Consider the following 23,662-nt stretch of genomic DNA (forward strand, 5'->3'; position numbering starts at 1 on the left):
GGGTTCACATCTAATACCGATGTGGCTCACAGCAAGGGTCCGGTGTGTCCCTGTTCTCTATTTCAGGGACAAATACGGCCCCAATTTTTGCCTGAATTTGGACCTGAAACAGAGCCAAAAACGCACAGGACCCAATGCAATTCGCTTCACAGCCGCCCATGAGATGTATGAACCAGCTCTCAAAATCCATTGAGAGCCGGTCAGAATCTCCTGTCATGCGAATTGGATGCAAGGAAATCCGCATCCATTTTGCACTAGTGTGAACCCAGCCGAATACTAATTTTTAGCCTTAGGAGAGTGGGTTGGTGGCACTGGAACCCTGGTTTAATGGTTTAGATTGTTTGGACAATGGGCTGGCAGTTTCTGCACACCAAGGGGGCTCTTTGGTCACCTTGAGCAGCTGTGACTGGAATTAACCTCTTGGTGTCGGCCACACGCAAAAATGCAGCCTCATAACAGGTTGGCCTTGGTCCTGAGCGGCCACATATTTGCATGCATTAGTGTAAATACAGCTGTGCTGAGAACGTGCGGCCTGCACACTCCTGGCACAGTTTCTAGCAGCTAACGGAAAGTTCCCAATCGTTCCTTGAGATCGTAAGCTTTCCGATCATGTGACCGATGTGACAGCCAATCACGGCGGTCACATGATCATAAACCCCATCCTGCCTTCGGGCATCTTAAACCCCATCCTGCCTCCGGGCATCCTAAACACCTGAAGGGCTGGGAGGCACCCGCTCCAGGGGACCTCAATTGTGGCTGCCACAACCAGTTCCCGCCAAGCAGCAACACACCGCCAATATGAAATTACCAGTTTCAATTTAAGTCAATATATATATGTCTCCTAAAAATCTGGAGGCAGGGGGCATGTGTTGACCCCCAAAAGGCTCTGGACATTATCAGCAACAGTCTGGCACTTTTTAGTCCAATCAACTCCAGTTGTATATGAAAAGGGTTACATTGCCAAAGTGAATCAAGGGGCTCAACTATAGTTTACTGTACACACTCTCCAGTGATGTCTGTGTAGGCTTTTTCTTCTTCATGAAAGTTGCATTTAATGGAGAATTATGGTGTATAAATTCCTGAGTAATATGTCATAAGTAATACGTGACTTCCTAATAAGATTCTTGTGTTGAACTGGCAGATGCTAATGTTTTTGCCATCTCAGAACAGATTGGTGATATTAGATATTGCCAACATAAAATTATATAAAAGCAGGGTAGTTATCTGCAGAAAAAAAGTTAAATAATGGATTGCTCTGCTGATAGTATATGTTACCAGAGATTTTTGACCTTTATTTATGTTAAATAGGAAATTCTTAACCTTATTTAAACATACACGATATGATATTATGCATTTGATTCCAAAGGGCATTTTTTTCAGTTGAAACTGTGCAAACATTAGTTTGGCACTCCAAAAACATATTCTGCAATTCCAGGTTTCTGACACACAGGTAATTAAAATACAAAACAAGATTTTTTTTTTACAAATTGGTCGGTCAACTTTAATTCTTAGTAGTCAAACATTGCAAAAATGCACAGCGCGCTTTCATCATTTTGGGGAATCTTGTAAAGGATTGTGAAATGTGAACTGCATATAAATGAATTTAAACATGGAGACATAATAAAACTTATCCTATGACCTTCCAGAGGACCACACACCAAGGTGCATGTCTGAGTTGTTGCATTGTACTGTGTTGCAGAGCTACCACACAGCGAAGGACATTACAGTATGTCTACAGAGTGCGAAAACGCAGACAGAGCCATCCTCTTTTCTGAAGGTAGATCTGTGATGGACTGGTAGATTTTTGCTGCTTAGTCTACTACATCCACAATCAATGGTGCCACATAATCGGAGTGTCTGATTCCAAAAGAAAAATTAGGGGCTTGGGGTCTAGACATGACCACCTAAAGAGAAAGAACAAATGTCAAACACACTTAACATCTACTGCTACAATCCAGCAATGAGCACATACATGTGATCCCAAATATGGTACATCATTTAGTTTGCATCTGCAGTACAGTGCTAAAGTTTTCTTTTACTTTTGTGTATTTTATATTCCACTGAAAATATACCAGCAAAACAACATCCATTGCTAGAAATCCTTAAAGTACTTAACATATAATTTTTTTATTTGTTGTGTGTATGTGGATCCAATGTTGGTTTAGAGAAAAAAGAAACTGCAGAGAAAGGTGCAACACAAAAAGGCATGTCTGACCTGGCACTAACACAAAAAAGGAAAACTGTTGCCTAAAAGAAATCTGTAGGATAGAAATATGTCAGCTGCCATCCCTTAAAGAATATCTAAAGGTTCATTGTTTTTTTTGGGGTCCCTCTTCTGGGGTCCCTCAGTGGCGCTCCTGGCTCCTCCTCTTCTCAAGTGCCCCGTTGGAGAGCCACTATCCCTCAGTGGACTCGTGTGGGCAAGCGCCCGTGTCCTGCTGCTGCGTCCATTGACACAGACAGCAGAACTCCCGCATCATTGCATTTGATTGACAGCAGCGGGAGCAAATGGCTGCACTGCTATCAATCTATCCAATCAGGACCTGAGACACCGGCTGGAGCTGGTGTGCTCGTCCCAGTCACTGGAAAGACCGGGTTCAGGTAAGTAAAAGGGGGGCTCTGGGGGGCAGCTGAATCACAGGACATTTTTCACCTTAATGCATAAGCATTAAGGTGAAAAATCTTGAGGGTTTACAACCAACCCCTTTACGCTTGCCATACATTAAACAATTTTCTTGTTCAATTTCCTTTAGATTCATTTTTAACTATGTAGTACAAGGCCTTGCCTAGTTGCATACAAATTGAAAGTGTTTAAGTTTGACCTTGTATTAAATTATATGGTTTTGGTAAATCTAAAAGAAAGCTTTAGAAGACAATTGTATAATAGGGTCAGTTGACATATGACGTTTGACAATTCATGGCCTGTTCATTGCGTGTTAATGTAACTATGTGGTTATAATAATTAAAGACAGAATAATCAGATTCCATTTCTCAGGCTCTTTTGACACAGGTGGCCAGAGTGTGGTAAAAACTGGCATTTTTTAACCTATATAATGAGGCTCCTAATCTTTCTGATTATATGAGTAGTAGGATTAGAAAAGGATAAACACATCTCATTAGAAAAAGAATCATGTATGTTAGAGTAGAAACCCACCATTGATTTTTAAACTAGTAATATATATGACAGCAGGGCTCAAGTCCTGCGGGAACGCGTGGGAACGGAGTCCCTGCACTTTTTTCACAGCAGGAACGCAGTTCCCTTTGCAGGACTAGAGCAGCTGAGCCGCCCGAGCCAATCCTTCACTAAGCGGCGATGCCCAGCTTGAGTCACTTGCTTAAAGTTCTTTCTAAATCCCGCGATCACTAGCGGCCGGCCTCCGCAATGTCTCCTGGGAACAATGACAAAAGCTCCCAGGAGACATTGCGGCATCGAGGAAGTGACGGAATACCCGCACACTACCCGATGAATCCATATACAGGAAGCGGCCAGTAACATAAAGGGTTACTAAGGTATAGTGGATTGAAAAAAAACATGCGGTTTAGTAATTATGCAAATGAGCGTATAATTTTTTATTTTTTTTGGTTGGGGAGTGGATCTTGGATGGGAGTTCCCACACTTTTTTCCCCAGGACTTGACCCCTGTATGACAGCATTGCTAAGATGATGTGTCCCATATAAATAAGTGTTGCAACATAACCAGTCTGTATGCTTAAGAAAGTCCAAATGGACAAAACGCATCTGAGTGGAGTTTGGTGGCATTACCAATATGGCTGGTGGAGTTCCTGCAAACCTTTTATGACAATGCTAGTGGAAGACACAATTAGAGAGCGAGATACAGACAGGCTGCTAGAAAGGAACAGGAGGGTATAGGAAATTATACCGGCTGTTCCTGGATTCTTATATATAGTGCTAATGGGCACTCATGAAATGTGAGTGCAATTCTATAGATACTTTTAATACATTTAAAAAGGTTTTTACACTTTCATTGTATTGAATGTGACTATATAAATGACAAAGGATATATTTTGTAAAGAAGAAACGGGAGATAGAAGCAGACATCTATGATATATCTTGTGGAGTAAAAGTGGTAGTCTACAGTCTGGAGGAACGGTATCCCCATGTAGCAAAAAAGCTGGTGAATGCAGTGTCATTATTTTAGGTGGAGGGATCACTGTGTCTGGCAGAATTTATGATTTCTTGGCCATTTTTCGGAGAATATGAATGATAGCACAAAAACATTTCTTTCACTCATGGTTAGTGTTTGGCTGAAGCAATTTATTATCAATCAACTGTGTTTACTGGTTTTAAATCATAATCACAACAGAAACTATCCAAATGACCCTGATCAAAAATGTACATACCCTGGTGATTTTGGCCTGATAACATGCACACAAGTTGACACAAAGGGGTTTGAATTGCTATTAAAGGTAACCGTCCTCACCCGTGATCTGTTTGCTTGTAATTAGTGTGTGTGTATAAAAGGTCAATGAGTTTATGGACTCCTGACAGACCCTTGCATTTTTCATCCAGTTCTGCACTTCTGGATTCTGAGTCATGGGGAAAGCAAAATAATTGTCAAAGGATCTGCGGGAAAAGATAGTTGAACTGTATAAAACAGGAAATGGATATAAAAAGATATCCAAGGTAGTGAGAATGCCAATCAGCAGTGTTCAAACTCTAATCAAGAAGTGGAAAATGAGGGGTTCTGTTGAAACCAAGCCACGGTCAGGTAGACCAACAAAAATTTCAGCCAGAAATGCAAGGAAAATAGTTTGGGATGCAAAGAAAAACCCACAAATAATTTCAGGTGAAAATACAGGACTCTCTGAAAACATGTGGTGTGGCTGTTTCAAGATGCACAATAAGGAGGCACTTGAAGAAAGATGGGCTGCTTGGTCGAGTCGGCAGAAGAAAGCCATTACTACGCAAATGCCACAAAGTATCCCGCTTGCAATATGCCAAACAGCACAGGGACAAGCCACAACCTTCTGGCACAAAGTCATTTGGAGTGATGAGATTAAAATGTAGCTTTCTGGTCACAACCATAAACGCTACATTTGGAGAGGAGTTAACAAGACCTGTAATGAACGGTACGAAGGTGGATCGCTGATGTTTTGGGAATGTGTGAGCTACAAAGGCACAGGAAATTTGGTCAAAATTGATGGCAAGATGAATGCAGTATGTTATCAAAAAATACTGGAGGAACATTTGCATTCATCGGCCAAGAAGTTGCGCATGGGATGTACATGGACATTCCAACATGACAATGATCCAAAACACAAGGCCAAGTTGACCTGTCATTGGCTACAGCAGAATAAAGTGAAGGTTCTGGAGTGGCCATCTCAGTCTCCTGACCTCAATATCATTGAGCCCCTCTGGGGAGATCTCAAATGTGCAGTTTATGCAAGACAGCCCAAGAACTTACAGGAACTGGAGGCTTGTTGCCAAGAGGAATGGGCAGCTTTACCAGATAAAGAGCCTCATCCACAAATACAACAAAAGACTTCAAGCTGTCATTGATGTTAAAGGGGGCAATACACTGTATTAAGAACTGGGGTATGTAAACTTTTGATCAGGGTAATTTGGGTAGTTTCTGTTGTCATAATGATTTAAAAAGAGTAAACACAGTTGATTGATAATAAATGGCTTCAGCCAAACACTAACCATGAGTGAAAGAAATGTTTTTGTGTTATTCATATTCTCTGAAAAATGGCCAGGAAATCAGAAATTCTGCCAGGGTATGTAAGCTGTATGTAATGCACAACTGTATGTGATGATTTGTGGTTAAGATTTAAAACACTAAATTTAATTTACAAAGGACTTTGGATTGTACATGTTGTATATATGATGAATTGTCACAAGGGAAATTTAGTTAAAAGTTTAGAATTTGCTGAAGTGGATTACTTCTATGTTGGATATATTTTTCTGGTTACTATGGTTATACCACAAAATAAGAGCTGCATATTTATTGATATATCTTTTACAGCATTATTCACACTTTAAAATTGCAAGTTTTTCTTAGGATGTACAGCTGATACAAGAACATGATTCCATTGTAGCATATTGGTTAATCTCAATCTCATTAAGAATCTTACCCTTTCTGGGCTATATGCTCCTGGACCTGGTTTTTGTGTGGTGTCTCCAGGCAGGGAGTTTCTGGCGGTCATACTGTATTGTGGAGATTTAAATCTATATGTTGATGGCTCAACAACGCGGTAGGTTCCAGGTCCTGGTGTCTGAGATTGGAGAGGTTACATATATTTTTAGTATATAGATGGCAATAAAAATGGAGCTTGAATATAAGAACTATTACTACAGACAGAAAAATAAGACCACTTACTTTCTGCAGATCTTCATGGAAGCTTCCTATCTTGCTTCGTCCAGTCATAGAGAAGTTTGGTGCTGATGATCTGTTAACAATTTTTGGCCCAAGCACAGATGGAAGCATATATGCTGCAGGGCCTAAAATACAAAAGGTATAGCAATTGTGACAAACAGTGCAAGAAAGCACAGTATGGCCTGAGACAGCAGGTACGTGTGTCCCAGGCTGGTGCTTTTGTTGGGGTAAAAGGGCTTCAGAGGAAAAAAGCTTTGGCCAGGAGCCTGGATACCTGTAATTTGAGGGTTCTGGGGTTTGGCTACTAAAAGAATGAATTAGTTCCCAGGCCACCACACTGCCCATCCAAATAAAGGTTTTGTTTCAGCTGGATCATAAAAATGTCTCCCCCTTTCCACTTTTTGCTTCCTCACAATTAAAGATGAGCTCTGGCGTGTTTGCATGCTACACGTGCAGAGCCCCGCCAGGAAGTGTGCACGGCGCTGTGTTAATCACAGCCAGGGAGACATTTCCCGATCTCATTGGGACAATGTCTCCCTGGCTGTGATTAGCGCAGCGCCGTGCACACTTCCTGGCGGGCTCTGCATGTGTAGCATGCGAACACGCCAGAGCTCATCCTTACTCACAAGCAAATTGTTACCCCGCTCTTTGGTGAACTGGATTACAAAGTTTTATAATTTATCATTTTTGGTGGTATACAGGTTGGTGTTCGCATCAGTGATATTACAGGAAACCCTAGGAGAACACCTCCCCAGTGTTCTCTGTGCACATAAAATATATTCTTGCCTGAGATCCCCTTTACTACTTAGCAGAAGGACATCCCAGCCAGGATAGACAAAGAGAAGACCTGTTGCAGGACTATTTTAGAAATTACTGAATGCAGTGGCAAGGTACATTTCATATCCACATTCACTGGTTGGTGGGTTAGGGTCCCAAAAGAGCCGTGTACCTGTATATAAAACTGATTACAGGGGCATGTCCACAGGGTGGTGATAAATAATGAGTACTCAGAATGGGCTGGGGTGGTAAGTGGGGTCCCTCAAGGATCTGTCTAGAAACCCATTCTGTTTACCTTATTCATAAATGATATAGAGGTTGGTTAACATAGCTCAATCTCAGTATTTGCTAATAATACTAGTTTTGTATTATTAGCAAATACTGAGATTGAGCTATGTTAACCAACCTCTATATCAGGGCAATAACTTCACAACAAGATGTTGATAACTTACAAGAAGACCTAAATAAAATAATGGGGTGGGCAACTTCATGGCTAATGAGTTTTAATGTTGAAAAAAGTAATGGATTTGGGTGCTAAAAATATGAATGCAAGTTACTCGCAAGGGGGAGAACCACTGGGAGAATCCAGGATGGAAAAAGATCTTGGAGTCCTAGAAGATGACAGGCTCAGCAAAGGCATGCAATGCCAAGCTGCTGCAAGCAAAGCCAGCAGAATATTAGCATGCATCAAAAAGTAGATTTACTCGAGAGATAAAACTGTAATTCTCCTGCTCTACAAAACTCTGGTCTGGCTGCATCTTGAGTATGCCGGCCAGTTTTGGGCACCAGGATGTGCTGGAACTAGAGAAAGTCCAGAGAAAAATAACAATGCTAATAAAGGGACAAGAGAACCTCAGCTATGAAGAATGACTACAAGCATTAAACATATTCTCTCTGGAGAAGAGACGCTCGAAAGGAGATATGATAGCGATGTACAAATACCTTACTGATGGCCCTAGGATAGGGAAAAAACTCTTTAGTGGGAGGGAGTTTAAAAAGACACGCAGCCCTTTCATTGAAACTGGAAGTCAGAGAAGCGGTTTACCAAAAACTGCGTAGAGGGTTCTTAACTGTCAGAGCGGTAAGAAGAATGTGGAACTCCCTTCCACAAGCAGTGGTATCAGCAGGGAGCATTGATAGTTTAAAAAAACTATTAGATGGGGACCTTAACGATCGTGACATTCAGGGATATAAGAATTACTTCTGACATAAACTCACACACAGCACAGGTTGAACTGGATGGACTGGTGTCTTTATTCAAACCTTACCAACTATGTAAAAACAAAAATGTTTATTCAGGGCTGCACATCAGTCCTGAAGAGCCCACTACCCCTCAGAACTGGACATGGGTGCTTTGGTAAGGGTATCTCTTATATTGGGGACTATTTTGTAATCACAACGCCAATGCTGATGGCATACAGACATGTATTAGCATGGCTGGGAGTCTGGACTGCATGTAACATGCCAACTTTTAATGGGAATACCAATTATTTTGGTTGTTGTGATAGGCTATTAGCACTGGGACCAATTTTTTTTATTTAAAATAAAATTAACAGGGCTGAACAAAGGAAGACTGACAGCAGCACATTCACTGATCTCACATTAGCTTCTAAGAATGTGCTTCAGATATTCTCCAGGTTGAACATGTGCCAAAAACACAACTGCTGCAATATAATATAGGGACTGCTCTGCCTGTACTGAGTGTAAAAACTTTTCCTGTAGAACTGACAAGTAAAGCAGTCAGAGTTGTCTTTGCAATGGTAATCTATATTGCACGCTTCAGATATTTTGTTACCTCCAATTCCCCAGTACCCCAACTGGTACACGTTGGCTAGTGGTCATTTTAACTGATATTTTGCGTAATTAAATGTCACACTTACCAGGTGTTTGGTCATTGCTAAAGGTCTTTGTTCTTGCCCCTAGTGAATATATTGGAACTGATCGATAAGCAGATTTTCCAGCACGCTCAGGAGAGTAACTACCTGTTAAAAAGACATAAACACACACATAGGTGAATTTGGAGGATTTTTCAAACAAAAGCTCTATATCACAAACAGGTGGTTTTCCTGCATACAATTATCTTATTACTTATTTACCTGGTCCTGGAGTTCTGAAAATATTTAGATCCTTTGGTCTTCCATAGAGTGAATATGCGGGTGTGCCATCTCTGCCCCTCATGGTGATATTAGCTGGCACCAAATACCCAGGTCCTGGGGAGCAGTTATCAACAAACTTGAAGCGACGGCTACCAAAGCTATATGCAGGTGCTCTGTATTTACTAGGATCATGCTGGTTGTAACCTGCAAAGAGATCCATTCTGTAAATTAAAGCAGTTTCAGGGAAAATACTTCATAATCATGGTAATGTAATTTCTTCATACTGTATTTGCCTATTGAAGCCCGTCAACATTTTTTTTTTTCTAACTGCAAGATAAGTAGCCTTAGCCTTGAGAGGTTGAAGAGGGCATGGTCAAGTCCAAACATTATAGGAAAACAGGATATATACATTTAAATCTAGCTACTTATATCTCTGGGTCTACTGATTTTTAGGCCGCATGCACGCAGAATGTAAATATGCAAGTGTTTGACTTTTTTTTTCTCAGTCTGTAAAGCACAGCATTAAACCCCTATTTTCAATGCATATTGTTGGAAAGGTCAATTCGGTCGGTCGCAGGCTGGTCCGTAAGTTGAGCTTGGAAATGTCATTGGTTTTGTTTGACATACGTCGCCCTTCCAGGGCTCCTCCTTGCTGCAAAGACCAGTTATAGGTGGGGGCAGTGGCCACTTGTTTGCACCTCTATGTTAGCCTATGTGGCTATGGACAGATACAGTATTGTGCAGAAGTTTTAGGCAGATGTAAAGAAATGCTGTAAAGTAAGAATGCTTTCAAAAATATGTATTTTAATTGTTTAATTTTATCAATTTATAAAATGCAAAGTGAGTGAACAGAAGAAAAATCTAAATCTAATCAATGTTTGGTATAACTACCCTTTGGCTTCAAACCAGCATCAATTCTTACACTTGTTCACTTTGTACATTTGCACAAAGACAGAGATTTTGTATTTTTACTTAGTGTAACCAATTATACCAAGAAGCTAATGATCATCAATTTCACATGTAGGTTGAAACACAGTCATTAACTGAAACAACTATGTAGGAGGCTTAAAACTGGGTGAAGAACAGCCAAACTCTGCTACTAAGGTAAGGTTGTGGAAGACGGTTTCATTTGACAGGTCATACATCATGGCAAGACTAAGCACCTCAACAAGACTAATGCCGCGTACACATAATCGGAAATTCAGACAGAAAAAAATTGAGAGCTGGTTCTCAATTTTTCAGACAGGAAGAGTTCTTGGAGGAAATTCTGATCATCTGTATGCAATTCCGACACGCAAAAAAAACATGCATGCTCGAAATCATTGAACTTAATTTTTCTCTGCTCATTGTAGTGTGGTACGTCGCCGTGTTCTTGACAGTCGGAATTTGGTGTGACCGTGTGTATGCAAGACAAGTTTGAGCCGAAATTCCATTGGAAAAAAAATCCACGGATTTCTTGTCGGATTTTCCGATTGTGTGTACGTGGCATAAAAGTAGTTATACTGCATCAGCAAGGTCTCTCCCAGGCAAAGATTTCAAAGCAGACTGGGGTTTCAAGATGTGCTGTTCAAGCTTTTTTGAAGAAGCACAAAGAAATGGGCAATGATAGGGTCGTAGATCCAGTGGTCAGCCAAGGAAACATAATGCAGCTGACGAAAGGCACATCATGCTTACTTCTCTTTGACATTGGAAGATGTCCAGCAGTGGCATCAGCACAACACTAGCAGAAACAAGTGGGACCCAGGTACACCCATCTACTGTCTGTAAAATTCTGGCCTGAAATTTTTCCTGAAAGAATTGTGGCCAAAAAGCCATACCTCCAATGTGGAAACAGGGCTAAGCGACTTAACTATGCATGAAAACATAGAAATTGGGGTGCCGAAAAATGGCAGCAGGTGCGCTGTCCAAATGTGAAATATTTGGCTATAGTAGGAGGCACTACACTAAAATGTAATATTCTGGAAAAATGAAATCAATGAATGACCAAATGGTTGATGCGCTTAAATGCATGTGCAGCTTTATTCTGCCAGGAGCAAAGACAGGGAAAGTGGCCTTAAAATGCATATTTTCGTTGGTTCAGCTTGGACCAATGTTAGTATGCCTATGCTATACCTGACACCATTACTTCATGGATCTACGCTGTCCTATGGATCCTGTCCCATGGGGGTCGCTCATATGGCACGGACAGCATTTACAGAATGACATTTTTCTCAGTAAATGCAATTTGTTCTCTAATTGGCCGAGGTGGAGAGAAGGGGCACTAACATTACGATCCCCCAACTCTTACAATCAGAGAATAATTGCATTAAATGAGACAATTCTGTGAATGGGGCGCCCCCCTGGGTTTACTATGCAGCAAGGTAGCCACTCAGCACAGGGCCAGTAAGACAGTAGTGACTCCTACAGTTAATCTCCACTTCTACGGCATCTCTCTATTATTTATGCAATAATACCTAGAATTTAGCTTTAACCACTTACCAACCAGGATATAGCCAAAAGATGTCTACAGTGCAGTCGTCCAGTTCTGGGAGGGCGTCCATGGATGTCCTCTCAGAACCCCACCCCCTGGGGTATGCATCAGACATGCTTTGTTACTGGTCTGTTCTTTGGACACAGCTGATCACAGATCAGAGTAAAGGGCTAATTACAGCGGCCCTTTACCATGTGATCATCTGTGTCTAATCACAGCTGATCACATTTAAACAGACTTGATGAATATCAACAGTCCTTTCCCGACACACGCTGTGTCTGTGTAAGGAAAGGAGAGCCAATAACCGGGAAGACTGTCAGTACATATTTTACACTGATCTTTAAGGCATTGATCAATCAATGTAACCCTTCTTATACATTTTCTGCATATATTCAGCTTGCAACAGATGTAAAAGTCATTAATTGTTTGTCCCAATACAGCACAAGTGATTGCAAAAAAAGGCGTTTGCAGTTTCTGCTTTTCTTTCCTTTTTTACTATTTAGACAGACACAAAAATACAGTTGCAAGTTTCCAAACTAACAAGGCCCTACTAACCCTGTATAGCTTCAGCATTTACCTGTGTTCCCTGGCAATCCATATTTAGGTCCCGGGCTGCTATAAAGAGCTGCAATTGGCCCTCGGGGTCTGTGGGGCTTCCAGGGTCCAACCTGAACTTCGGCCGTCATAGTGAGCTTACGATCGGGATGTCACCATACACAAAGACGTTGAATAACTAAAGAGAAACAAATGTTTATTGATAAACTATACTACAGTGGTCAGATATATACAGTGTGTGATTCAGAGGAATTCTAATTTTCTTCTTGTAATAATCAAGACTGATTACATAATGTGGGCACGTTTACACAAAGGCCCCGTCACAAGGACATTCCATCAGTCAGTTTTTGACTTATGATTACATAGATCAAAAATGACTACTGTACAATGTATCCTATTGCGCACAGGGTGTGCCATGTGTCCGGGCACACCCTAATCACCCAGTGTGGCTCAAATTCCCCCTGTGTAGACCCCTGAAATTTCATCAAAGCCCCCCAATGGGGCTTGCAATAAAAAAATAATTGTAAAAAATAATAAAAACATTTAATAATAAAAATACAAAAGTACTGACACCAATATCTGCCCTACTGACACCATCCATTGCTCTGCTGACACTGTCAGTGTATATATATATATATATATATATATATATAAATGGATCCACATCTGTTTACATTTGGCCACCAATCAGGATTACATGGGTCTGTTTTTCTTGCATTACAAGATGGAGAAAAAAACGAAACAGAATTGGAATGAACATGAATATCACACATGTTTCATGTGCTGATCTGATTCAGAAGGGATATCGTGGATAGATTCTCTACTGACATGAAATGGATGAGTCCGTGTGAAAAAGGTCTACACACGATCGGAAAAAAATAAAGTTCAATGATTTTGAGCATGCGTCAAATTGATTTCCCGAGCATGTGTTTTTTTTGTGCATCAGAATTGCATACAGACGATCAGAATTTCGATCGTTTTCTTGTCAAAATTTCCGATCGTGTGTACGCGGCATTACTGTGTGCCCCTACAGCAAATTACAGTTATTTTCTGATCCAAGGTCTGTTACATATCATATGTGGAATATATTATAATATATATTGTTACACTGAATTAATGTAAATATACATTAACTCAAACTTTGTAGCTAATGAAGTAATTAATAGTCATGAATAAAGCATTTGCAAAATTTACGTACTTTAACACACTAAAAAGTAATGCATCTCATCTATACTGTAAATATTAACTGTTAGCTTTGTAGGTGTTATGAATAAAAAATCCCAGCATGCACTACCAGTCAGTGTGACAATTTTTTTTTTAATTAACAGCTTCTTTTTAAAGTTAATATCTAGGCTTTTTTTTTTTCCTTTTGGATAGAGCGGGGAAGAGTAATTACGCGTACAAACCGATGAGAACGGTCTGATGGACCGTTTTCATCGGACCAAACCGATCGTGTGTGGGCCCCATCGGTTATTTATCCATAGTTTAAAAAAAATCAATCTTGTTTTAAATTTAACCGATGGATACCTAACCGATAGAAAAAAAATGATCGTTAGTAGGCACGTCCATCGGTTAAAAATCCACGCATGCTCAGAATCAAGTCGACGCATGCTTGGAAGCATTGAACTTTTTTTCAGCACGTCGTTGTGTTTTACGTCACCGCGTTCTGACGCGATCATTTTTTTAACCAATGGTGTGTGGGCGCGACGGACCATCAGTCAGCTTCATCGGTTAACCGATGAAAACGGTCCATCAGACCGTTCTCATCGGATGGACCGATCGTGTGTACGTGGCATCAGACTCTCTCCCTGGAATTCATAAATTCATATCACAACTGCGGAAGGGAGTTTAAAAAGATACGTGGCCACTCATTAAAATTAGAAGAAAAGAGATTTAACCTTAAACTACGTAGATGGTTCTTTACAGTAAGAGTGGCAAGGATGTGGAATTCCCTTCCACAGGCGGTGGTCTCAGCGGGGCATTAATGGTTTCAAGAAACTATTAGATAAGCACCTGAATGACCACAACATACTGGGATATATATTACAAGGTAATACTGACATACACATAGGTTGGACTTGATAGACTTGATGGACTTGTGTCTTTTTTCAACCTCACCTACTATGTAACTATGTAATTGTTGGCTTTTTGTGACAGATACATCTACCCAGTGCCGATCCTGACCTCCCTGGGGCCCTAAGCAAAATGTCACATTAAAGTTGAGAAGCAGGGGGGGGGGTTGGCGCTGCCGACAGTGACATGTCACATTAAAGTTGAGAATCGGCAGGTGGGAGTGTTCTGCTGTCGGATATTATATCTTACATTAAAGTGAGAAGCTGGGGGTGCTGACTTCTTGCTTCTTCTCCGATGCAGCCAGAAGCGTGGTGGGGGGCCCGAAAATGACTTCTCACAAGGCGGGGCCTCTAGTAATTTGGGGGGCCCTCCACAGCTTTGCGGGGCCCTAAGCGGCTTGCATAGTGAGCCTATAGGATGGATCGGCCCTGCATCTACCTGTCTGAAACAGGTACATGAATCTGTCGCATGGATGCCAGCACTGAGTCTGGAGTGTCCATACCAGACATTCCTTCCTCAGTGCAGCTCAGCAATGCTAGGCTCGCTATTTAAGCCAATGGCAGCTATGGAATCTGCCCACTGACGTCCACTGTCAATCACAAAGGAGGTGGACCTCATGGAGAACTAGTATTTCATAGTTCCCCTTTGGGCTCTACCCACCTATCTTGCACAGTGTCCATGGAGTTGAGATTGTTGGATGGGCAGAACCTGATGAGGAACATGAGGTCACATGGAGTGGGCAGATTGCATAGCTGCTATTCAACACAATAGCGGCTACAGAATCTGCAAACTGCGGTCTGCTGTCAATCAAAAAGAGGGCAAACCTGATGGGCAACCAGTCTCTCGGCATTGGTGGCCTGTATCCAAACAACCAATGAAGTAAATACAAAACAGATTGCACAACCCCCCCTTAACTTTGTCCTGTGCGTATGACAGCTTTTAGTTTTATTATCTACGAACTGGAGGTAATTATTTTTAAATTTGTCACAGCTATAATGACCCAGTACAAATGTAATGTAAATATGGAAACTACAAGAGTCTGTTGTACATGGTGGGACTGTTAATTAAAGTAATGCAAGGTGCAGGACATTTTAATAGAGATCATACCACCAGAAACAAGTTGCTTCATTGAATTCCCCCCTCTGTCTGGTGTGTCCCCATTGGGGAGATTCACCGCTCCATTTGTACTGAGGACAATGGTTTCAGAAAAATAAATGTAGGGAAGTTTAGGGAAATCCAAAATATTAAAGCCGTCCACAGAACAAGATTCAGGGGAAAATCTTCCAGTTGGGACACCTTTCATTGAGACAAATGTCTAAGGCCTCGTACACACGACGGTTTTCCTCGATAGAATCCATCAAGAAACTTGGTGGGAGAGCTTTTTTGCCAAGGAAACCGGTCGTGTGTACGTTTTTCATCGAGGAAACTGTCGAGGAACTCGACGAGGGAAAAAGAGAACAAGTTCTCTTTTTCCTCGACAGGAGTCTCAATTTCCTTGTCGTGTTCCTCGTCAGGCTGGTTTTCGACGAGAAACACGTTCGTGTGTATGCTAAGAAACCCGGGCATGCTCAGAATAAAGTATGAGACGGGAGAGCACCTTTGGTAAAAGTAGCATTTGTAATGGAGATAACACATTTTTCACGCTGTAACAGACTGAAAAGTGAAAATCGTCTCTTACCAAACTTTTACTTAACACGCAGTAACATGAGATTAGCAAAAGCAGCCCCAAGGGTTGTGCCAGTGGAATCGAACTTCCCCTGCCATTGTATGTGTTGTACGTCACCGCGTTTGAGAATGAGGAGATTTTGTCTTGACCGTGTGTACGCAAAGCAAGCTTGTCGACAAGCCTAACAAGGAACTCGTCGAGGAAAACAATGTGTCTTTTCCGACGAGTTCCTCGGTCGTGTGTACGAGGCCTAAGAGGGAAATCGTCCTCACTTTTCTCAAATTTCCTGTTGCACTCCTGGAATGTTAAGTAAAATTTCCCCAATGATACAGACAACAAAAAATTACCTGGCAGGGGTTTAAAGTCCTCCCTGCTCTAACCAAAACAAAAAAGTTAAATAAAACATTTTTGCTATACCTATGTATGTTTCTTAGGCATAGGGGTGACTGATCTGAACACATGTACTTGCGCTCTTTTTAACTTAGCAATTTTTGTATGGCTAGCTCAGGTCATTTAATTTAAAAAATGATACCATGTGGGCTTGTTTAAAATAGTTATTTTGCTTTTGTTGTTTTTCTCCAATCATTTTTGCCAATAATGTACAGTGCCTTGAAAAAGTATTCATACCCTTGAAATTTTCCACATACTGTATTGTCATGTTACAACTAATGTATTTTATTGGGATTTTATGAGAAAGACCAACACAAAGTGACACATAATTGTGAAGTGGACAGAAAAATTATAAATGTTTTTCAATTTTGTTTACAAATAAATATGTGAAAAGTGTGGCGTGCATTTGTATTCAGCCCCCCTGATTCAATACTTTGTAGAACCACTTTTCACTGCAATTACAGCTGCAAGTTTTTTTGGGGATCTTTGCAAACACCGCTGAGAAACCCAACGGGAAAACCGAGGAACGGCTTGGTCCCTTTTTCCCTTGGTCGAGAAAACCAGCCGTGTGTAGGCTTCCTAGCAGTGTCTCCCTATGGGAAAACTGCCGTTCAAAAAACCACCGCGATTCACGATGAGAAAATTTAGAACATGTTCTAAATTTTCCCGTCGTGATTCTCGGCGGTTTTCTCATCCAAGAGAAAACATGACAGTTTTCTCGACGATAAAACTGATCATGGGTACACGGCATTACACATGACTATTCTTTGATCTAACCCATTCCATTGTAGCTCTGGCTGCATGTTTAGGGTCGTTGTCCTGCTGGAAGGTGAACCTCCGGCCCAGTCAAGTCTTTTGCAGACTCTAATGCCTAGTAAACACGGTCAGTTTTCCCGACAGTCAAAAGACCGCCGGGAAAACCGAGAACCGACTCCGTCCCTTTTCCCCTGTACACGCAGCCGGTTTTCCCGACAGGAAAACTGCCAGGAGAACTTTGGTCGGGAAAACCAGCCATGTGTACGCTCCCTTGCAGTGTTTCCCATAGGAAAACTGCGGGGGAAAAAAACAGCGATTTGAGGCGAGAAAAAAGAGAACATGTTCTCATTTTTTAAACTGCAGCTTTTCTGTTGGGAAAACTGCTAAGGAGCATGCACACGGCCGGTTTTCCTGGCCAAAGGAAGACACGTCAGTTTTCCAGTCGAAAAAAAACGATCCTGTGTTATAGGCATAAGAGGTTTTCTTCTAAGATTGACCTGTATTTGGCTCCATCCATCTTCCCATCAACTCTGACCTGCTTCCCTATCCCTGCTGAAGAAAAGCATCCCCACAACATGATGCTGCCACCACCATGTTTCACGGTGGGGCAGAGTGATGTGCAGTGATGTGCAGTTCAGAGTGATGTGCAGTGTTTGTTTTCCGCCACACATAGCGTTTTGCCTTTAGGCCAAAAACTAACATCTTGGTCTCATCTGACCAGAGTACCTTTTCAATATGTTTGCTGTGTCCCCCACATGGCTTCTCACATACTGCAAACAGAACTTCTTATGGCTTTCTTTCAGCAATAGCATTCTTCTTGCCACGCTTCCATAAAGGTCAGATTTGTGGAGTGCACAACTAATAGTTGTCCTGTGGACAGATTCTCCCACCTGAGCTGTGGATCTCTGCAGCTCGTACAGAGTTACCATGGGCCTCTTGGCTGCTTCTCTGATTAATGCTCTCCTTGCCCAGCCTGTCAGTTTAGGTGGACGGCCATGTCTTGGTAGGTTTGTAGTTGTGCCATACTCTTTCCATTTTCAGATGATGGATTGAACAGTGCTCCGTGAGATGTTCAACCTAAACCTGCCTTAAACTTCTCCACAACTTCCCCTGACCAACTTCCATTTGCGGCAATCGCATGATCGCATGGTTAAAAAGATCATGGGTTGCCGTGCCCGAGCAAACGCAGAATGCAGGGCCGACACTAGTGTAAACCGAACCTTAGGGAGTATGTAGGAGAAATCTGTCTATAAATCTCAGATATCTAGGGTCTGCTACTGACATGTCCAATGTCATCATGCCAAGAACAAAACAGCTTCCTCAGAAAGAAGGTTGTGTAGATATATATATATATATACACACACACAGGACTATTTTTTCCTCAGAGAATAGGCGCAGGAACTTCCCCATTCTGAGTCACCCTTTTTCTCCGCCCCTACACACCTCCGAACATCATTCCTTGGCTCCACCCCCTACCCACCTCCCAGTACTGCCCCTTTAGAGAATACAGCACCAAGTATCATTTTGTGGTGCTAGGTAATTTGGATGGAATTTGGTAATAACAACAACTAAAATTTCCTGCCACATTTCCTTTTAGACATAGTGATTGATAGCCCTGCCCTACTGCTCCTGCGCACAGTAATTCTTAGATGTATTGGCTACATTAGTTTTCTTTTTTTTACTTCTTTGCCTTTATTTTCACCAGTTAATCTAACCGGTAAGTTTCTTATATTTTAACTTCCTTTAACAGACCAGTCTGTCCTGGAAAAGTGACAGTTAGATGGAACCAAAGGCAGATAATATTTACCTCTGCTTCACTGGTTCAATGCCCTCAAGGTCCCTCGGTGGCGTCTGCATCCTCTACCTGTCTTTTTTCAAGTGCCGATTTTCAGCCATCTTGATTGGCCAGTGCGGGATGAAGTCAATGCGCATGCACAGCTCCATTTACATTCTGCAGAGGATTGCGAACCAGCAGGTAAGTATTTTATTGTGGAAGAGACATTGCACGTCTCTTCTGCAATAAAAAGCCTGCTTTTTGGGGAACAAAATGCGTTTAGTTCTGCTTTAAAGTGTGTGTTACCCCAACATTGCATATTCCTGATATCTGCCTGCTATACCATGTACAGTGGAACCTTGGTTTACAAGTAATGCGGTTAATAAGCGTTTTGAATAACGAGCAACTTTTCTTTTTAAATTCTGACTCGGTTTGTGAGTGTTGTCTCGCAAAACAAGCAGAATTCAAGCTAATGGGGTGTGCAGTACCGCATTTGACCAGAGGTGCGGGGGCGCCATTGACACTCGAAACGGTTCGGAGCTGTTCTGAGTCGTTCGGAAACACTCAGAATCACTAGGAAATACTAAAAAATACTCTGTTCCTGAGGGTTTCCAAACCTTTCCTAGGGATTCCGAGATCAGCCGAGCTGTCCCAGAGTATTTCCAAGGCTCTCCGGCGCCCCCCCACCTCTGGCCACATGCTGTATTGCATGCCATAGACGTCAATTCGGAACAAATTATCTTAGTTTCCATTGACTTATATGGGGAAACTTGCTTTGATATGCGAGTCCTTTGGATTACAAGCATTCCCCTGGAACGGATTATGCTTGTAATCCAAGGTTCCACTGTACTTGTATGAAAGAGTATCCTGATCTCTTTGTATTGCTTCACTTATGTGAAATCCCTGGTGTTCCTGCCAGTCCCTCTGCTTTCCTATTAAAAACTGACCACACAAAACAGGAGAACACACTGTGGTCAGTTCTCTAGCTTTGCTGGGAACTCAGTGTACTCTCCTCCAATGATCAGACTTGTCTTGTCCTGTCACCCCTCCCCCCGCACAGCCTTTCACTGGAGTGATCAGTGTCCTGTTGCTTCTCCTCCCCAGCTCTTATGCAGCTGAGAACACAGGGGACAGAGGGAATGTGATCACTTATAAAAAATGGTATTTATAATGTTTTTTTTTTTCTATCTATACACAAGTGTTTCATTTCTATTTTAAAATGAATGAGTTGTTTTACAAGGTGATCGTTTACAATCACTTAAAATGGGTTGTAAAGCTTAGTGTTTTTTCACCTTAATGCATTCTAGGTGAAAACACACCTTGCAGTTGCCGCAACCCCCCAGCCCCCCCCCCACCCGCGAACCCCCATTTTATATGGTTGCTTTCCCCCGGCTCTTGTCGGCTCTTCATTGGATGATTGATAGCAGCGCAGCCATTGGCTCGTGCTGCTGTCAATCAAACCAATGACGTGGCGTGATGGGGGGCGGGGCGGAGTGATAGACTTAGCGGCTATGGCCGTCGACTGTATCACACGGGAGCGCGCCCGCAAGGTAACCCCCTCAGGAGAGTATGACATGTTTGTTATTTTTTTTTTAAAACCCTGAACCTTTTGTTTCCCTTTAAGGCTGGGTTCACACTATAATGCGGAGCGGCTCACAGCAGGAGTCCGGTGCATCTCCATTCACAGTTTCAGGTTCGATTTCAGCCCACATTTTTGGCTGAATTCGGACCTGAAATTTACCAAAATACGCACAGGACTCGTGTGGAAATTGCAAAGGAGCTGCTGCAGAGATGTGTGAACCAGGGCCGATCCTAGGGTCACAGGCGCCTGGGTGCAGAAAATTTCTGGCGACCCCACATGGGCGTGGTAATTTTACTAACTCCTCCCCTTTACAAATGTTTCTATGGCAATGACTCAACCACAGAGATGCTCCCCCATGAAGTCTTCATTAACCTGGGATCCTTACATGATCTCTTAACAATAAACAAAATACAGGAAGAGAAGCAGAGTACTTTATTGGGACCTGGAGGGAGGCCTCTCTGATGGACACTTAGAGGCTTATTTTAGAGAGTCTGTTAGAAAGAGCCCCCAGACATACTACAGACATGATACTGGAGATGGTCAGAGACTGCAGACATAGTACAGGAGATGGTCAGAGACTGCAGACATAGTACAGGAGATGGTCAGAGACTACAGACATAGTACAGGAGATGGTCAGAGACACATCAGTTCTGGATGGACACACACCTATGCTCAGAACACTAGTTCTGGACGGATACAAACAAGGAAAGAAGGAGGGAGGGGAGAACTCTGCCACTTCGGCGCCCCCACCTCTGCAGGCGCCTGGGTGCAAAGCACCCTGTGCACCCTGCCTAGGATCGGCCCTGGTGTGAACCGGCTCCATAGAGAACCGTTCACAATTTCCTGCTATGCGAATTGGATGCAGAGAAAACAACATCCAATTTGCAATAGTGTGAACTCAGCCTAACACTTTTTTTTAACAGGTACATCAACAGTTTTTTTTTTTTTTTTTGGGGGATGCATGTTTACATGAATGAATAAAAGATAACAACTTCCCTGCTAGTGTTAATTTGTTAGTAAAATCCATCTAAATCTGCTAGTCCACCTAACACTACCTTCTCCCCAGACTGAGCGAGTCCAAAAGAGTCTCTGGGCTAGATTCACATAGATTTCGGCGGGCGTAGCGTATCTCAGATACACTACGCCGCCGTAAGTAAGAGCAGCAGGTCCTGTATTTACAAAGAAGTTGCGCTCTAACTTCTGGCGGCGTAGTGTAACTGGGCCGGCATAAGCCCGCCTAATTAAAAATAGGCTGGTTGGGGGCGTGTTCTATGCAAAATACTATTGACCCCACGTATTTGACGTTTCTAACGAACGGCGCATGCGCCGTCCGTGGACGTATCCCAGTGCGCATGCTCCAAATTACGCCGCAAAGACTCATTGGTTTAGACGTGAACGTAACTTACGCCCAGCCCAATTCACGGACGACTTACGCAAACGACATAAAACGTGAAAAATTCTATGCGGTTCCGATGTCCATACTTAACATTGGCTGCGCCATGTTTTTGGTGCTTTATCTTTACGCCTGAAAACGCCTTACGTAAACGGCGTATCTTTACTGCGACGGCCGGGGCGTACGTTCGTAAATAGGCGTATCTAGCTGATTTACATATTCTAGGCGTAAATCAGCATACACGCCCCTAGCGGCCAGCGTAAATATGCAGTTAAGATACGACGGCGTCGGAGACTTACGCTGGCCGTATCTTAGCAACATTTAAGCGTATCTCAGTTTGAGCATACGCTTAAAGTTGCAATGGCGCGGATTCGGACTTACAACGGCGTATCTACTGATAAGTCTTTATGAATCTGGCCCCCTTCCCCCCCCCCCCCCCCCCCCAGAGTGCAGACACCCAGAGACAGGAATGCAGGTTAAAATAAAGGGGAGGGGGAAAGCTTAAAAAAATAAAAGTAATGAAGCTAAGCAGCTTACCACAAAGATTGTGGATATATTACATTTTTGTTTCTGACTTCAATACCGCATTCATACAATAACAAATACTGTATTTATTGGCGTATAACACTCACTTTTTTACTGTGCTTGCGTGTAATACGCAGGGGGCTGTGGTAGGTTTTTTCCCTGAAATTTTCCTCTTAAAGCGGGAGTTCACCCATAAAAAGTTTTTTACCCTTAGATGGATGCTCATTTTGTCTTGGGGAATCGGCTAGTTGTTTTAAAATCGAAGCTGTACTTACCGTTTTAGAGAGCGATCTTCTCCGCTGCTTCTGGGTATGGTCCTCGTTCCTATTTTGATTGACAGTCTTCCGACAGGCTTCCGACGGTCGCATCCATTGCGTCACGAGTAGCCGAAAGAAGCCGAACGTCGGTGCGGCTCTATACGGCGTCTGCGCACCGACGTTCGGCTACTTTCGGAAAATCGTGACGCGATGGATGCGACCGTCGGAAGCCTGTCGGAAGACTGTCAATCAAAATAGGAACGCCCAGTCCCGCAGCCCATACCCGGAAGCGGCGGAGAAGATCACTCTCTACAACGGTAAGTACTGCTTCAATTTTAAAACAACTATCCGATTCCCCTAGACAAAATGAGCATGAATCTAAGGTTAAAAAATGTTATTTCCGGGTGAACTCCACTTTAAAGTTAGGGTGCGTGTTATACGCCGATAAATACGGTATATTAAAGAGCAAGCTTTGAAAATGTGAAAGCCAAATATGACATTAAATGGAATTATACAATATAATAATAACTTAAAATGTGTACTCACCACAAATACGCACTGATCAAAGTTCCTGCGGCTGATTTTTATAGCAGCACTGTAAATCCCAGGACGAGTTCTGTCAGGGGGTAAATGAAAGTTGAACTCTAGAATACAGGATTTCTGCAAAGGGATATTAGTGGAAATCACATTCAGAAGTTATCAGCAGTATTTTAGGTGACTGGTCTGCCTGCCTCCTATTCAGCAAAGTATGACAAAACCTCAGTCTCTGTATCCCAGTCCATTCACTAAACACTGTGTCCCTGGTTACCAGGCTTGGAGGCTGTTACTAAAACAAACCATCTTCACTCAATTCACTTCACTCCAAGATGCAAACATACAAAGGGACTGAAAAAAAACACAGGGACAAATAGTCGCCCTAGAAGTTTTAGGGCTCATACACACAATACATGCAACTGCAAATTTCCTCTAGTGTAAAAATCTGATTTTTTTTTTCTGTGCTAAAGTTGCTGG

General features: G+C 42.3%; 1 protein-coding gene across 1 annotated transcript; it reads right to left on the reverse strand.

Annotated features, from left to right (window-relative positions):
• Nucleotides 1–1,267: 1,267 nt before the first annotated feature.
• On the reverse strand, nucleotides 1,268–23,398 carry LOC120931585 (outer dense fiber protein 3). The gene is made up of 7 exons (XM_040343170.1): nucleotides 23,198–23,398; nucleotides 12,258–12,413; nucleotides 9,211–9,414; nucleotides 8,995–9,096; nucleotides 6,341–6,462; nucleotides 6,096–6,236; nucleotides 1,268–1,904 (listed from the first exon to the last, which is right to left on the reverse strand). Exons 2-7 carry the CDS (start codon nucleotides 12,364–12,366, stop codon nucleotides 1,812–1,814), a joined length of 771 nt encoding a protein of 256 aa, XP_040199104.1. The 5' UTR covers nucleotides 12,367–12,413; nucleotides 23,198–23,398; the 3' UTR covers nucleotides 1,268–1,811.
• Between the last annotated feature and the right edge of the window lie 264 nt (nucleotides 23,399–23,662).

This window comes from Rana temporaria, chromosome 3, assembly GCF_905171775.1.
Source record: "Rana temporaria chromosome 3, aRanTem1.1, whole genome shotgun sequence".
NCBI lineage: Eukaryota > Metazoa > Chordata > Amphibia > Anura > Ranidae > Rana > Rana temporaria.

Excerpts from the sequence above, each read along its gene's own strand:
- LOC120931585 (XM_040343170.1), bottom strand. The coding sequence starts at position 12,366 with ATGACGGCCGAAGTTCAGGTTGGACCCTGGAAGCCCCACAGACCCCGA. Across the intron at positions 9,415-12,257 it reads TGGATTGCCAGGGAACACAG|GTTACAACCAGCATGATCCT; the intron begins GTAAATGCTGAA and ends ATCTCTTTGCAG. Across the intron at positions 6,463-8,994 it reads TAGCAATGACCAAACACCTG|GCCCTGCAGCATATATGCTT; the intron begins GTAAGTGTGACA and ends TTTGTATTTTAG.